This window comes from Talaromyces rugulosus, chromosome I, assembly GCF_013368755.1.
Source record: "Talaromyces rugulosus chromosome I, complete sequence".
Taxonomy (NCBI): Eukaryota; Fungi; Ascomycota; class Eurotiomycetes; order Eurotiales; family Trichocomaceae; genus Talaromyces; species Talaromyces rugulosus.
The window spans coordinates 2,987,430-3,002,629 of NC_049561.1; the positions used below are offsets into that span (position 1 = coordinate 2,987,430).

At 50.9% G+C, this 15,200-nt stretch overlaps 7 protein-coding genes across 7 annotated transcripts; 5 read left to right on the forward strand and 2 right to left on the reverse strand.

Annotated features, from left to right (window-relative positions):
• Window positions 1–74: 74 nt before the first annotated feature.
• TRUGW13939_01019 (uncharacterized protein) lies at window positions 75–1,085 on the reverse strand (the record flags this gene model as incomplete). Its single annotated transcript, XM_035484225.1, has 2 exons — window positions 75–932; window positions 987–1,085. 2 exons carry the CDS (start codon window positions 1,083–1,085, stop codon window positions 75–77), a joined length of 957 nt encoding a protein of 318 aa, XP_035340118.1.
• Window positions 1,086–1,638: 553 nt separating this feature from the next.
• Window positions 1,639–2,074, forward strand: TRUGW13939_01020 (uncharacterized protein; the record flags this gene model as incomplete). Its single annotated transcript, XM_035484226.1, has 3 exons — window positions 1,639–1,681; window positions 1,729–1,874; window positions 1,934–2,074. 3 exons carry the CDS (start codon window positions 1,639–1,641, stop codon window positions 2,072–2,074), a joined length of 330 nt encoding a protein of 109 aa, XP_035340119.1.
• A 417-nt stretch (window positions 2,075–2,491) lies between these two features.
• On the forward strand, window positions 2,492–3,877 carry TRUGW13939_01021 (uncharacterized protein; the record flags this gene model as incomplete). Its single annotated transcript, XM_035484227.1, has 2 exons — window positions 2,492–3,117; window positions 3,172–3,877. The coding sequence occupies 2 exons, from the start codon at window positions 2,492–2,494 to the stop codon at window positions 3,875–3,877; spliced, it is 1,332 nt and encodes a 443-aa protein (XP_035340120.1).
• Window positions 3,878–4,021: 144 nt separating this feature from the next.
• TRUGW13939_01022 (uncharacterized protein) lies at window positions 4,022–4,827 on the reverse strand (the record flags this gene model as incomplete). Its single annotated transcript, XM_035484228.1, has 4 exons — window positions 4,022–4,431; window positions 4,493–4,586; window positions 4,638–4,657; window positions 4,767–4,827. The coding sequence occupies 4 exons, from the start codon at window positions 4,825–4,827 to the stop codon at window positions 4,022–4,024; spliced, it is 585 nt and encodes a 194-aa protein (XP_035340121.1).
• Window positions 4,828–7,738: 2,911 nt separating this feature from the next.
• On the forward strand, window positions 7,739–9,352 carry TRUGW13939_01023 (uncharacterized protein; the record flags this gene model as incomplete). The annotated part of the gene is made up of 1 exon (XM_035484229.1): window positions 7,739–9,352. The coding sequence occupies one exon, from the start codon at window positions 7,739–7,741 to the stop codon at window positions 9,350–9,352; it is 1,614 nt and encodes a 537-aa protein (XP_035340122.1).
• Window positions 9,353–9,873: 521 nt separating this feature from the next.
• TRUGW13939_01024 (uncharacterized protein) lies at window positions 9,874–12,115 on the forward strand (the record flags this gene model as incomplete). The annotated part of the gene is made up of 3 exons (XM_035484230.1): window positions 9,874–10,140; window positions 10,206–11,589; window positions 11,652–12,115. The coding sequence occupies 3 exons, from the start codon at window positions 9,874–9,876 to the stop codon at window positions 12,113–12,115; spliced, it is 2,115 nt and encodes a 704-aa protein (XP_035340123.1).
• Window positions 12,116–12,405: 290 nt separating this feature from the next.
• On the forward strand, window positions 12,406–15,123 carry TRUGW13939_01025 (uncharacterized protein; the record flags this gene model as incomplete). Its single annotated transcript, XM_035484231.1, has 3 exons — window positions 12,406–12,519; window positions 12,606–13,232; window positions 13,288–15,123. 3 exons carry the CDS (start codon window positions 12,406–12,408, stop codon window positions 15,121–15,123), a joined length of 2,577 nt encoding a protein of 858 aa, XP_035340124.1.
• Between the last annotated feature and the right edge of the window lie 77 nt (window positions 15,124–15,200).

Here is a 15,200-nt window from a genome sequence, read left to right on the forward strand (position 1 = left end):
GCCCATATGTCACTAATGTCGTCATAAATATGTTTGTTTTATGTAGGTATATGTGGGGGAAAAATGTAGATCCTCTACCCTATGTAATGGTTTAATCCCTCGTAAATCGAAAAGATAAAGGCTGAGCTGGGAGCAGATCGCGCAACGGTGATTCCGCATCCGCGATAGAGACCCTTTAAGCCCTGCTGCTTCCAGAGCGACTTTCCAACGCTCCAGAAAGACCGTCTCTCGGAAGAGAGCGCGATATCCTCTGTTTGCATGCGAGACTTGATGGTGTCGGCTGGGTAGAAAATGAAATTGTAGCTGACGCCTGCAGCGGCTCCGGCGAGCATTTGCTGGTGTAATGGAAGAGGGGTCACCGGCGTGTTTGCATGGCTTTGTTCCTTTGAAGAGTAGCTTCTGAATAGTGCTGATACACCCTCGTAGCTGCCAAACCAAGCCGATGAACCGCCGGTTTCTCGGATCAGAGTCCCCATCTGCCCGCGCCAGAGACCGAAAATCCCACTGTGGCGGAACACGGTTGCAATGATGGATAGTGGTCCTGTTTTGGTCCCCCCCGAGGCCGACGGAACCTGCATCTTGCACTTGACCAGTTCAACTGGAGTGAGAAGAATGGACGTAAAAGCACCAGAGATTGCACCGCTGATCAACAGGCCACTAAACGGCAATGATTCGGAGGAATATACTGTTGACTGCAAAAGGTCCTTTGCAACTCGGTAACTGAAAAACAAGCTGCTGTTCTCGATCGCGGCACCGGTCAGAGGAGCGCTGATTCCTCGGTAAAGACTTCGAAAGCCATCCTTGTGAATAGACTGGCGGAAGCAATCCAATGGCCCTGTATATCGAAGGGGCACGCCATCTGGCTGCGACTGAAGACGCACTTTGACCGTGTCGAACGGGTACTCGATGCATTTCCCCACGATTCCGGCAATCTAGTATACCACAATGAGCTGGAGTCCCCAGAGTCCAAGTGTCACCTAACCTACCGAGCCATAAGTGATATCCTTGAGAGCGCCTACGCCGTGGCTCTGGGCAACTTCGACGGGCGTCTCATTTTCATAGGTAGCATGGGGGATAGCCGCCATCCAGGAAAACAGGCCGGGTGACGCTCAGCGTCGTCGTTCAGGGAAGGGGTAGAAGAAACGACTATCGAGCGCACATTGCCTGCAGCAGGTATGACTGAGGGCGGGGGAGGTATTTATTCAAAGTCGAGCTGGCGGTGGGGGGGAGTGGATATGTAAAGACGAGCGAGCGAGCGATTTGTCTTGGCCAGTAGAGACAAATAATATGAGAGGGAATATCGGGTGCCAGCCTGCGTGCGGCGTTGCGCTGATTTATTCGCCGGGGGGTCGCATCACATGCAGGTCGCAGGCAAATAGGGCATCAGGTCTGTTGCATCGAGGCTAGAAGGGGAATAAACAGGAGAACCGAGTCAAGGATAAATATTAAGTACGTCGTCGAAAGACTTTTGTGATTGGGCGCGCGGGTTTTTTTCACCGCTCCGAGTGGGATGCGGATTTACGTTTGGCCGCGATCCGCTTATCTGATGGCGCTAAGATAACTTTCGGGTTTTTCTCTCTCTGGGAGGAAACAGTCTGTTATCGTTGTTGCAGCTGCATACACATACACACACTCAACATGTCCAGCACAGCCCCCAAGCCAGTGGGCATGCGCCAGAATGGTACGTTTTCATGGGTTGTGAGGTTTTTCCCTCTAACTCGACTGCAGGCAAGAACTGGCACTCCACCAAAAAGGCCTTTCGCCCGACCGCCGGCCTGAAGTCATACGCCAAGCGACTCGAAGACCGAGCCAATCTAGCGAATATCAAGGAGCGCGAGCGCGAACTGAGGGAGGAGAAGCAGGCGGAGCGAGACGTATGTGCGGGACTGTTCAACGCAATGGACCAATACTAACCAACGTTCGTTATACGCAGAGACATACCCAAGCGATCAAGGAACGGAGAGCCGCCAAGGAGGAAAAAGAGCGCTACGAGAAGATGGCAGAGAAAATGCATCACAAGCGAGTCGAGAGGAGGAAGCGCAGAGAGAAACGGAACAAACTGCTCAACTCTTGAGTGTTCTTTTTTACGAGATTTTAGACGTCTTGTAATGAGGTGTTTGGAGTTATTGATTTGATACATCTACATATTTTCAGCCAAGCGTTATTCTGTGAATAGGAGACAATGAAAAGTGCTCATTTATCAGTGATCAGTTTCAATGTTTTGAATGTTATATACCATAGCCTCTAGGTGTCACCTTTGTATGCGCAGACTCGAGTCACTCCACAGCTTGTTTCCCCAAAGCCAACAAAGATGTGTAATTGTCAAATCTTGCCTGAGTAATACGGAGTAGTTAACCATAAACCCATTCATATAAATATAGCGATATGCGGACCTGGATAAGGCTATATAAGCCGATCCGATCCACCCGTCATCGAATCGGCCGATCAACCCCAAACCTCCGAAACCAAGAACCTCTCCTGACAGGAGAACATGGACCACTCTACACCCCCCAGGGACAGCGAGAGGCTGCCAGACCCCTCGTCACGCCTCTCTTCTGCAAAGACTTTTCCCGTTAACCTGCATCATCGCCACCGATCCGAGTCGCGGCAGACAAGAGACACCTCGGCCCAGGGCAGCGCACCCGCGGAACGACAACACTGGTCTCGGAGACTGTTTATTGACACGTCCGACCTCGAGCCTGATAAATCAAGGGCCGTCGAAAATAACAATAACAATAATACCAACAATGAAAGAAAACACCGGCATTCAAAGTCCCGCGATCACCGCATCCCTCGAGCCGTGAACCAGATTGCGTCCGCCGGCGGCGCAAGAAACCTGCTGCCCAGCCGAACGTTTCACAGAGGAGACAAGGAAAAGTCTGACACTGGCGATGATAATTTGCTGAAACCGGCGGTTACTCTGGACTCGTCGTCGCGCTCGGCGCAGAGCTCCAGGTCAACGAGCGCCCATAATGCCGAGAGCAGACAGAGCAGTTTGGCTGCGACGACGGGAGGCAGCACCGACTTCAGCAAGAAGCTGGCTTTGGCGAATTTGAGAGAGGTCAAGACGATGGAGGATCTAGAAGAGGTGAAGAGGAGAAGAGAAAAGGGAGAAGAGTGTGTCTAGTCTTTTTTTTACCATCATTATTACCCTAGCTAACATGATTCAAGGTCGCTCCGGACAAAACTATCTTCGGTAGGCTCGCTGGCAGCCGACATTACTCGACGACTCGACTATACATACTACAACCTCCTGGAGCGAGTGTCAACACTATACTCTACAATACGCACTTTTCAAGACCTCGTTGACTCGAACTCAACGCTGCAAGGTGACTTTGAACGAGACAATGCCAACCTGGAACAAGACTTTCGCAAACAACTCGGCGAATTTAAAGAATTCCGTCCTCAGATAGATCGCATCGACGTGTTGGAAAAGCGCATGAGCGCCGGACGAAACAAAATGGAAGCCCTGGGGAAGCGTCTGGACAGCGTGCGTCAGGAAATAGAGGGATGGGAACGCCGCGAGAACGAGTGGCAGGCGCGCGTCAGTCGCAGGCTGCGCATCTTCTGGGCTATTATTATCACAGCGACTGTTTTTGTGGTCATTGCATACGTGGTTCAGGAATGGCCTGGCAATATCGCCGGGCCGTCTTCCTCGCTGTCACATCAGCCGGACGTCTCACAAATTATCGACGGAGCCAATGCTGATATTTCTCCGGTTCTCCCAGAACTCAGCGACGCTGAAGGAGAGTCACTGCTCATATCTCCGCCGGCTTCAAAGACTGCTACGTCGGCGAGTGAGAGTTCTCAAGCCATCAGAAACGAGTATGAGTCTGATCACCCGGCTGACCCGTTGCGATTGTTTGACGAACTATAATTGCATGGCCAGGGGAGTATCGGCTGCTGCAGTGTACATTGTTTTATTTGATACCCATTATAGCATCCCGAAAGGAATCGAGTTCATTATCATTTCATATCTTTTATGTCTTTATGTCTGTTTTGCCCCCAGCTATAGTGTCACTTATGTAGCAGCCTTTTTCTTCTTGTCCTCGATCAACTCGATATTGTCCTCGGGAACCTCTTTGCCATGCACATCGACCAGCCAGTCAAACAAATCATCACTAACATCCCCCTGAATCGTAATCTCTTCCGTGCCCGCAGGCGATTTCGTCACCGACGACCCCGTCGCGAACTTCTTGCCCAACTCCTTTGCGACCTTTTTCAAATCCAGCCCATGCGCCTCAATCCCGGCAAGCACCGTCACGAATTTCCGCTTGTTGCGCTCGACTCGCTTGATCTGCACTTTGGCGGCGGCTTTGCGTTCGGCATCGCGCGTCTCGGCCAGGGCGGCTTTGGCTTCTTTCTTTGCGGCGTCCTTGGCGGCGCGTTCGCGGGCGGAGACGGAGAGGGTGGAGAGGTTGGCGTTTAGTGCTTCTGCAAGTTTATTATTATTATTATTAGATTGAACATATGTGAAGGAGGAAGAGGAGACACGTGCCCTCAGAGTATAGGCGTTGGTGCAGATCTGGGTGGCTCTTTTCGAGCCATTCTTCGCATTTTTTGGATGTGCCGCCGAATTCGCAGTACTAAAAGGATTAGTCTGTTGTTCCACTTTTACTATGATTGTAAAGACATACCTCTGGTGGCAGTGTGCATACTATAATGCCAACAGATCAGCATACTGCAATATCTATTTCTCTACCAAAGAGGGGAAGCCGCGATAACGTCACACGAGGACAAACACCAAAAAAAATACAAAGGCTTACCTCCGCAGTATGTGATGTGTCGAGCTCTAGGCTCCAGTGGCGCATCTGCCACATCAGCCATTTTGTCTTGTTTCTGGCTGTTTGCTGGTGTTGCTGGGGAGGAGTTGTTCTCTTGACGATTCTTGTCGATAACAATTGCGCTGCGGGGTTGTTGTTTGATGCCCGCATCCGCCGGCCAATAGGGGGCGCGGGTCTACTTTACTCTACATGGAATCATGTGAAGTTCTCGACAATAATAATAGCCTTTTTTTTCATGTTGCATTTATTTGCAGTAAAGGAACTTCCAATTCACATGTATTCTCGTGGCAACACGCATTCTAAATCGAGGTTACCTTCTCCTAGCTGAATCCAGTAGCCCGACTTGTTCCGATGTCTTGATACTACGACAGTCTGGACCCTTTTTTTTCTTCTTCTGAGGGGGCGACTTTCTCGCAACCTATAGAGAATAGAAGTATACCCGGTGTCGAAACGAGGTATTGTTAGTAGCTCTCGCTGCGTCGAGGCGATGGCGAGCCGCGGAGATATTTTTAGCCTTGTGGAATTGTATAGCAAGGCCGGTAATAATATGAATAATAGTAATCGTGACTGATAAGCAACTACTGGTTAGTGACTTGGTAGCTCTAGACAGGGCTGATGTATTAGTGCTTTCGACAAGTGTGTTTTCCGAGTATCATTGTAGCAAGAGGTCGATGGTGAGCTTTGGTCTGGGTCTTTCCCCTCTTCTGATCAACTCAGCCTAGCAAAATCTCGCCGTTGAGAGAAACGCTCGAGGCCATGCGGTACGTAGCATACATGTCAAGCTTGCAGGTCTAGTTTCTACCAACTGCAGTAGTCGATATGCAAGTCCCACACGCATTGAAAAGAAATCTCCGAGGGGCTGTCTGTCTGGCAGTGGACATGATGACCGTGGCAAATCACGACACCATGGCGATGTGATTATGTCAATTGGCCCTGTCCTGAGGATATGCAAGAATCAGCCTGCTTTGTGTCACCGGTGTTGTCATTGCCGGCATATCATCCTGGGCGCAATTCTGGCTTGATTAGTCGATGCGAATAGCGGCAGCGAAAGATATAATTCAAGCGAGAGTGAGAGTAGTGGAGAAAAAGAGGCGCAGTCTTTTTTTTTTCTCGCACAGGGTGTCAATATCGAGTCGTCTGTCGCGGGATTTTCTACAAAATGTAGCCATACGAGGGACCCTTGTCGTCGTGGTGCAGTTGACATGAAGCTCTGGCCGACGGTCCCCACAATTCACGTGCTGTTATTATGAGTGACTTGTTATTTCTCCTCCTCCTGATGCAATCTGGAATCCAGACTCGCCAATGCATAAAACGCTTAGGCCGCAGCTCCTCTGCGTTGCGATGCACAGTGCGACTGCTATGATTACCACATGCCAAGTTGACTTCTAGCTGGTCTTCCACATTACTATCTCATCGTTCTTTGTCTCGTATGGAATGATCGTCTGCGGTCTGTCCGGATTGGGCTGCTCCGGACTCCGGACAAAGAGAGACAAAACACCAAAATCCGGTTATCGGGACCTGGTCTCTACGTTTGTGATAGACTTGCGTTATCTATCTTGGCTGTCGCATTCGGCAATGTTGCTGGATTGCGTTACTGATCCGGCCATTCTGGACAGACAAAGCCACCTGCGAGAATACGGACAACGCACCCAAATGCTAGATGGTCGATGACGAGTATGGGTTTATAGTACCATCAGATCTGACTCTAGAGATAGGAAGTCTCCTTCGGCCAATCAGCACAGTCAATTCGACTCATGGGCTCGTTCGCCATCCTGGGATTCCTGGGGATAAGACGCATAGCACGGAGTCGCCCGCGGTGGCTTGCTCAGGCCTTGATCCAAGACGCAAAAGCCAACATGTGTCCAAGACATTGGCTAACGGTGTCGGCTGTATCTTCTAGGATCGATAAGGCATAGCAATCTTGTATAATCTAGAGTATCACGTCCTAGAGGTGTGGATACAGCTGGGATGGGCACAAAGCAACAGTAACCTGCTGTAGTACTCGTAATATTAAATGTATAGGGCCGTTGAGATATGGAGCATGCATCGTAGCGTACCCCGCCAGGCAGGTTGAAGGGGTGGTCGCACAGCACTGCGATGAGCGACACAACGACACGAAAAAGACGAAGATAAGGTGTACTCATCTTTTATTCGACTGCCAAGTTCCAACTCCAACGGTCTGGCCGGGGTGCGAAACGGTCCAAAAGGGCTAAAACGTCTTAAAGCCATTGTGTGCTGCGGCGTGCAAGCCACCATGTCTAGTGCTCGCCTAGTGCGATGGTCCAAGGGTCTGGTCGAGCCTCTCTGTATTCCAGCGTGCTTTGCGAATAATAACAAAGGAATGCGATCAATTGATTGATGGCTGAGCAGGGGCTAGTCATAATAATGCAAGCCAGCAGCCGGTCGTAAGAAGTACTCGCAAGTCATCACATCATGAGAATCAGACGGGCAAACCTTGCGCTCGAGCACAGTGTCTGAGAGGATCCACCGCCTCCAGAGCAAGCAGGATTCCAGACCAACAGCAGCGCGTTGGTTCTGAAGCTAGTCGAGTAGCTGCAGTCGATCTGGGACTGGGAGCCGTTTGCGGTGGCGACAACTAGTGCGCTTGTCGCTCCCCGGCTTTTTTTCTCCAGTCGCCGCTGCCCGCTTCAAAACCCAAAGACCAGGCCTGAAAGTCAATAGGAAAAAGCTCAATCGGTGGATCACCGGGCTGTCTTGTGTTTTGCCCTTCTCTTTGCTCCCTCGTCTCGCTCGTATTTCGCTCATATACAGCCGATTTGCTCCCCGGCCTGATATCATCGCGCCTCTACGCCGCCCGCTGCTTCTACACCTGAACTCTCGTCACTTTCATCATTCTCCCGTTTTCTCGCCACTCTTTGCTGCTCGGATCAGAAAGGAAACCCTTCAATGCCGTGACCGAGATCGTCCAGGCTGTATCCCCGGCCTTTCCTGCAATGACTGCGTTGCTTCCCAGCGAGAGGGACGACCCGTTGCGCTCTCCCCGACTCCAGACGTACTTCCTCGAGAACCACGGCCACTTCCTCAAACAACCTATGCCCGAATACTACGAGGCCGAGGATTCCAGCTCGTCGCCGCCGTCTACTAACTCCAGCATCCCAACGTCGCCCGTCTCCCGCCCTTCCTCCACCCCGCCCCTCTACACCCCGACTCTGAGCAGTCTCTCGCTGGACGCCACTTCCGATGGCAAGGAGGACGAAGGGGTATCGCTACTGGCCTTTGAGAGCGATGGGACTGCTGCACAACCCCTAAGCGAGACTTCCAACACTCAAAGCGACCAGTCGCAGGCAGCCCCATACCCAGGCGTCCCAATATACAAGACCGCCAGTGACGACTCTTCGATTGAAGAGGAACCCGACAGGCACGTCGACTATCTCTCGCACGAATGGCGTGAAGAGGATATTTGGGCATCATGGCGCTATGTCGTGAACCGAAGGGATCGATATAGCAACAGCGTACGGCTAGAGAACGCATCGTGGCGAACCTGGGCCAAGTCCAAGTACGGACTACGAACCGTGCTGCCGGAAACGCTGAATTGGCTGAAAGACTGCGATGTCACATGGCTCTACGGGCCCCTACAGACGGACAAGACCCTACTTGACTCTAATAACAAATCTCCACCTCCCAGTCGATTATCGTCGACGAATTCCTTTCTCGACAGAAAGTCGATCCTGAAGAAGAAAACCGCCTCCGAGGCTATCCTTCAGAGGTCGCTGTCTCAACACACGCTTTTGAAACATGCCGGTGCTATTTTACAAGCACAAAAGGCAGAATCCAACCGTGGACGGCCGTCTTTTGTGAGAGCCACCTCGGATGTCGGCCTCCCATTAAATCGAAGGATGAGCTACAGCTTCGACTCGACTCGTTGCACACCTACCAACTCTACTTCTTCCGGGCTGATGTCCCCGACGGAAAGGAGGCATATTCATTTCAACAACGAAGTGGAACAATGCATTGCCGTTGAAGCCAAGGACGACGAAGAGCATGCCCCTGATCCATCTGCTTTCTTCCTTGGAGAAGACGACGACGGCGACGAAACGGAATCAGATGACGGCATAGTCATGATGAAGCAATTCAGCCCCAAGGCATCGCCCAGCTCTCGAACCACGCCGCGCAACAGCTTCAGCAGCGAGAGCAAGACTATCGCCCCCCTTCCTTCTACGACACTAAAATACAGAAGCGACACCCCCGAACCACCCTGGCGTCAACAGCAAAACCAACGGAGCCAAGGGCGTGACACATCTCCGTCACCGTCAATTGAAACCCTTCGGCCACCACGACCAGACTCCAATTTCCTGTTGAACGACGACGACCTGCAATCGGGATTCTCAGACTACGACATTCCCGGTGATCGTCCGTGGTTTGTGGACTCTAAAGACTCCGAGGAACTGGACAACGGTGGAAACCTGCATCTCACTCCCTCTGGCATGTTCATGCCGTACGAAGACAGCGAGTCTGCCTCTGGCGGGCTCTTTGGGCGCATTGCCGACACTGTCAATACTGCTCGCGATATCGCCCATGTCATCTGGAACGTTGGGTGGCGGCGGTGATCTTTACTCTCTATTTGTTGTAATTGCGGCCTTTTGATTCTCTGTACATTTATTTTTCTTTATTTTCTGCTTTCTGTGACGACTTATGATATCTCTAAAATCGTGTGTGTATTGGCTGGCGTTATTATTGTCGACATTCGGGCTGTGGGAGCGGATTTTTGATTAACATCATGACATATCAATGTTCATTAGTCTAAGCATAATATCTACTTGTTTCTCGTATACTGTTTGGTATATTCAATATCTGTAGTAGTAGTAGTAGTAGTATGTATGGACTGTATAATAGTAGAACGCATTAAGTGGGGAAAGGCCCGTGCCTGCCCCTGATCGCGCCTGTCATGACTTCACGGTCCAGACTCAAAATCTTCCCTGCGATCTCTTTGTTTCTGTGGCTTTGTTTTCTAGAGCAGCATGTTGCAGCCGTGTCTTTTGCCTTCTTTTTCGTCTTTTTGATCCTTTTTTGTCTTTCCTAACCCCCCTGTCCAGGTCCCCGTTTGTTCTATACTGCCGTGTACGCCGCCATGGAAGGCCTCAATCCGTCCGATCTGGTCGAGCGATTGGGGAGCGATGAAGACCCCGTGCGCAAAATGGCTGCCTTCAAGCTGCAGAGCAGCATCGGCGACCCTTCGTTTGCCGACATTTTCATCTCAGAGGGCGGCCTGGGCAAACTGCGCTACCTGACTCTGGTCACGACAGGGAATACCTTGGCCTACAGTCTGACGAGCTTTGCGCGTCTGCTGGAGGTCGACAAGGGCTGGGAATATGTCGATGAAGAGCTTGTTGAGAGGGTGAGTAGAAACTTCGATCGCGATAGTGTTTTATCTTATTCTATTCTAATTCACAAAACGTACAGATAGTCTACCTCATTGTCACGCATCCCCTGGTCAACATCCTCCGCGGCGCCATGTCAATGCTCGTCTCGATCGTTTCGCATCCTCACAACCCGAGCAGACTGTCCGAAGCTGGTATACACGGCTTCCGCGCACTGAAGCCCGCAATCGCAAAGTATCCGCAGTTTTTGGAGATGCTGGTCAGCAGGCTGTCCTCCGCAGACCATGCGCTGTGTGCGAATGCATTGCAGCTGATCAATTCGCTGATGCGGGACTCGATTGCCAACGATGAAGAAAGCGAGTGGCCCAAGTTTATTAAGCGACTGCAGGATCTGGGCGTCATCCGTGCTGTGTACATTTTGATGCAAGGAAGCGCTCTACAGGACCACGCCCATCCGTTGATTGAGTTCCAATCGCTGACCAAGCTTTTACTTCGGAAATGGAAGAATGTGGCCGTCGAATTGGAGAAACCAGATCATAGGCGAGCCCTCAAGGGCATCCATATTGCGAGTAACCCGGAAATGGCCCGAGAAAGCGCCACGGCCGACGACGATCTTAGAAAGTCTCGCAGGCACAATCCGGAGAAATGGAGGCGCCTGGGCTTTTACTCGGAAAGCCCCGCGGGCGAGTTCTACGAGATGGGCTTCCTCGGTATGATGGACCTCACAGACTTTGTCAGGAAGCACCAGGACGAATTCCAGAAGATGCTGCTGGAGCAGTCGGCAAGGCCCGCTGAGCAGCGGTGTCCGATTGCCCGTGCATCCCTGGCGATCACTTCGGTTCTATATGAGCATTTCGAAGTCGAGAGATCAGCTACCGACGATGCCAAAAATTACTTGTTGCTTGACTCGCGCTCGAATTTTGACAAGGTTTTCAAGCCATTGCTCCTGCATTGGTCTCGTATTCATGTTGCTTCATTACATGCTTTCTTCCGTCTCTGGAAAGCCACTAGTGCTGAGATAGCCGATTTCGACAAGATTGTCGAGTTGTTGCGCATCCTTGTGGAGTCTGTCGTCGGCGGAGCGCCTCGTACAAAGGACGTCCAAGACGTCGAGGAAGAGCTCTCGGCGTTTGAATACCAACGTCTCCGCGAGCTGCAAATGGAACTGCTCGAGCTGACGTACGAGGATGCATGGGGCCAGCATCTGCGTCAAGTGCGCGATGAGCTGCACCATGAAGCCTTGCAGTTTGTTAAAGAGCAAAGAATCCGATGCCTCCTCCAGGGTGCATGGTTTCCCAACGAGACGAGCACAAAAGTCGATGGGCCCAACTTTGCAAAGCCAGATTCGAAGCGATCCCAAGCATATAAATATGTACAGCTGTCACATAACCGCAGATATCTGCATTTTGGCGACTTTGATTCGGCCAAGGAGAGTGTCCCTTCATTGGATACTCTTCCGAACAAAAGTAAGCCAGTCTATTATGGTCTAATCTAATGTTGATATCGATGTCGATGCTAATTCTTTTAGTTGATCTTTCCATCGTCTCGTCGGTCGTGTCCAACGTCTCTGCTTCATCGGATGACTCGTCCGGCTCTACCATCAAAACCTTACCTCAGCAGGCGTCCTCGTTCACCAAAATCACCATTCATGGATATGCGCCCAGCTCACCCTCAGGGGCTCCAACAATGACACCGGGCCACAATCGCACTGGCAGCAGATCAACCCAGAGAGAGATTGCTCTGCTAGTGCTCCGGCCGCAAACGCACAGCATCGCGTCCGAGTGGTTGGACGGGCTTCTCATGATTCTCAACCAGCAACCGATCACTTCTGAAACCAGCAAGCTAGTGAATCTCATCAGCAATTACGGTCTGAAGATTCGTCTCTTGAATGTTCGCTTTGACGATGCTGCGTTTGCTGGAGAGCCGCCAAAGATTCCTAGTCGAGATGGCCTTGATGAAGATTATTATTATGATTTATTTGGCGGCGCCTAGCAGTGTCGTTGTATTTAATTTCTTAAATGGTTTACTTAATGGAGGATGATACCCTGTTTATCAATTTAATTTTATATCAAAAATCGTAGGTGATGTAGGTACGGTAGTAGCTCTCTTTATAGAGTGTGGGTGGACCTGCTTATCGATATCGACGACGGCCCAAGCTAAATCCAAACCTTTAATTATTTATTCCATCGAAACTGGGATTCATCATTATTCATCCGGGGATAGTCCCTGGCACACTGCACGAACAATGATCCTCTTATTGGCGCCCTCAATCGCATATCACCATGGCCGCGCCTCCTCCCAAAAGGCAGCGCAAATTGGTTGTTTTGTCGTCGTCGGATAATGAGGATGAGACGCTGTCGTTTGGCGGCGACGACAGAAGTCCAGAGGGGAAAGTGGTATGATTATTCTTTCTGTCGAGCTTATATATATATATATATGTATGTATGTATGTATGGATTTTAAACTAACTACTCAGACTCAGGCCAGACCACCTACATCGTCTCGTCGCCAGGAACAACGACCGATCAACTCTCCCACCAAGACACGCGCCACCCGCCCTCGCAAACCCGCATCGAATACCAACAGCAAAAAGAGAAAGGAAACCGCGACAGATGCCAATCAAACCTCGCCTCGCTCGCTGCACAAATTCTTCCAGCCGGCGACCGAGGAGCAGCGCTGGGCAGCACTCAAACCACCGGCAGCAGCAACAGCAATCCCGCGACAAGAAGAGCATCCCGATGAAATCGAGGACGATTTGATTGAAGATGACGAGTATGGCTCGTTTGACGACGACATTTTTGAGCACTTGACTGGCAAGGACACGGCGGCAAAGCTGCCCAGCCGACCAAGGCAGCAACAGCAACAACCACAAAAGAGTAGCGATTCGAGGAAGCGCGCACAACCTTCAAAACCTCAACGTTCGAAACGCTTTATTCTGGATGACTTCCCTGTTTCTGCCGGCACAGAAACGAGGCCAGAGGCGACTGATAGGCGGCCGTGGCCAGAACGATATGCGCCGTCGAATATCGAGGAGCTGGCGGTTCATAAGAAAAAGGTAGCAGATGTACGCAGCTGGCTTACGGCGGCTTTCTCGGGCAGAACCAAACATGTAAAGTTCATTCTTTATTCTTCGTTAAAAAAATGAGTAATACTAACAGCTGCAGAAAATCCTTGTTCTACATGGCCCGGCAGGAAGTGGAAAGACCACGACCATCTCGCTATTGTCTCGTGCTCTAGGCTTTTCCATTGTCGAGTGGAAGAGCCCAGTGGGCACAGAGAGCGCTGATGGGAAATACAACTCTCTAAATGCCCAGTTTGACGAGTTTTTGAATCGAAGTGATGGGTTTGGCAGTCTTGATTTGACCGACTCTCCCAGCACCAGCACCACCACCACGCATGAACCCCAAGGTTCCGCGTCACAGCGAATAATTTTAATAGAAGAGTTTCCCAACAGTCTCTCGTGGGGGTCTTCTTCACTTTCTGCCTTTCGGACTTCACTACGTCGGTATTTGGCGTCTGACTCGCCGCTTTCACACGGACCTAGAACGACTCCCCCAGTTGTCATTGTCATCTCGGAAACCAGGCTGGCCACGAGCGCTTCAATGTCCGACAATCTCACTATGCATAGGCTGCTCGGCCCGGAAATCTACACCAATCCTGGCGCGAGCACGATTGAGTTTAACCCTATAGCACCTACTTTTATGCGCAAAGCACTTGATCTCATTCTGAAAAAGGAAGCTCGGGACTCCATGCGGCAGAGAATTCCCGGTCCAGGTGTTTTGAAGAAGTTTTCGGAATTGGGCGATGTCCGCAGTGCCATCTCCTCGCTACAGTTTTTCTGTCTACGAGGAGATAAAGACGGTGACTGGGGTGGTCGTGTTGCTGCCAAGGCGAAAAGTGCAAGTCGAGGTGACACTTCGCTAACCCTTATGGAGAAGGATTCACTGGAGATAATCACGCAACGGGAAAGTAGCCTGGGCTTGTTCCATGCAGTCGGCAAAGTGGTTTACAACAAAAGAGAAGATATGGAAACTCCGGAACAACAGCGAGATTACGTAGCGCCTCCGCCTCACTTGCAGCATTTGGAACGGCCGAAGATATCTCTTGTCTCGATTGAAGACCTGATCAACGAAACGGGGACTGATATACAAACTTTTACTGCAGCTTTGCATGAGAATTACCCGCCGTCTTGCGATGGGCCATCCTTTACGGACACGCTCAATGCTTGCATAGAGCATTTGTCAGATAGCGACCTGCTGGGCTCAGAAGGCCGATCTTCTTTATCTAGTAGCAGGATGGGCATTGGAATGGCGCGCAGCCAGTTCCAGGGATACGGCACAAGCGTCGATCGGCTACGACAGGACGAGGTCAGCTTTCATGTCGCCGTGAGGGGGTTGCTCTTCTCTCTTCCTTGTCCGGTTCGAAGAAAACTCGAAGGAGGTTCTACAGGAAAGCGCTCAGGTGATACATATAAAATGCACTTTCCGACATCACAGCGACTGTGGAAGGATATAGAGGAAATGGACGGCCTCGTCGGAGTATGGGAGCGTCAGTTACTGGATCCGACGACCATCCACAGCACGGCGTCTCGATCAGAGGGCGTCGAGTCATGGAAACACAACCAGATGAATGCCAGTGCAAACGACAGGAATGCTGGACCGGACACCCCGCCAAAATCCATGATGTCTCGCCAAGATATCCTGCTTCACCAACTCCCTTACTTGACAAAAATCCTGGGCAACACCTCCACACAACCGCGCGGCTTGGACAGAATCACGCAGTTTAAAGGCATAACAGCCCCAACCGATGACATCCCCGATGACATGCTGAATAATGACGCTGAACCGAGTTCGGTCAACGAGTGGTCCACAGACCCCGTCTTGCCTGCGAGAAGAAGCGGCCGTCCGGGCTTTCAAGCTTCGAAGAAGGAGGAAGTGCATGTAAACGTGCAGGCAGCCGTTGAGAATCTGCTTTTAAGTGATGATGAGATTGAGGATTGAAATACATTTATTAAATATAACGTTTTGAAAAGCTGGTATTTTGGTTAGAATAGATGGTTCGTACAATATACGGAATT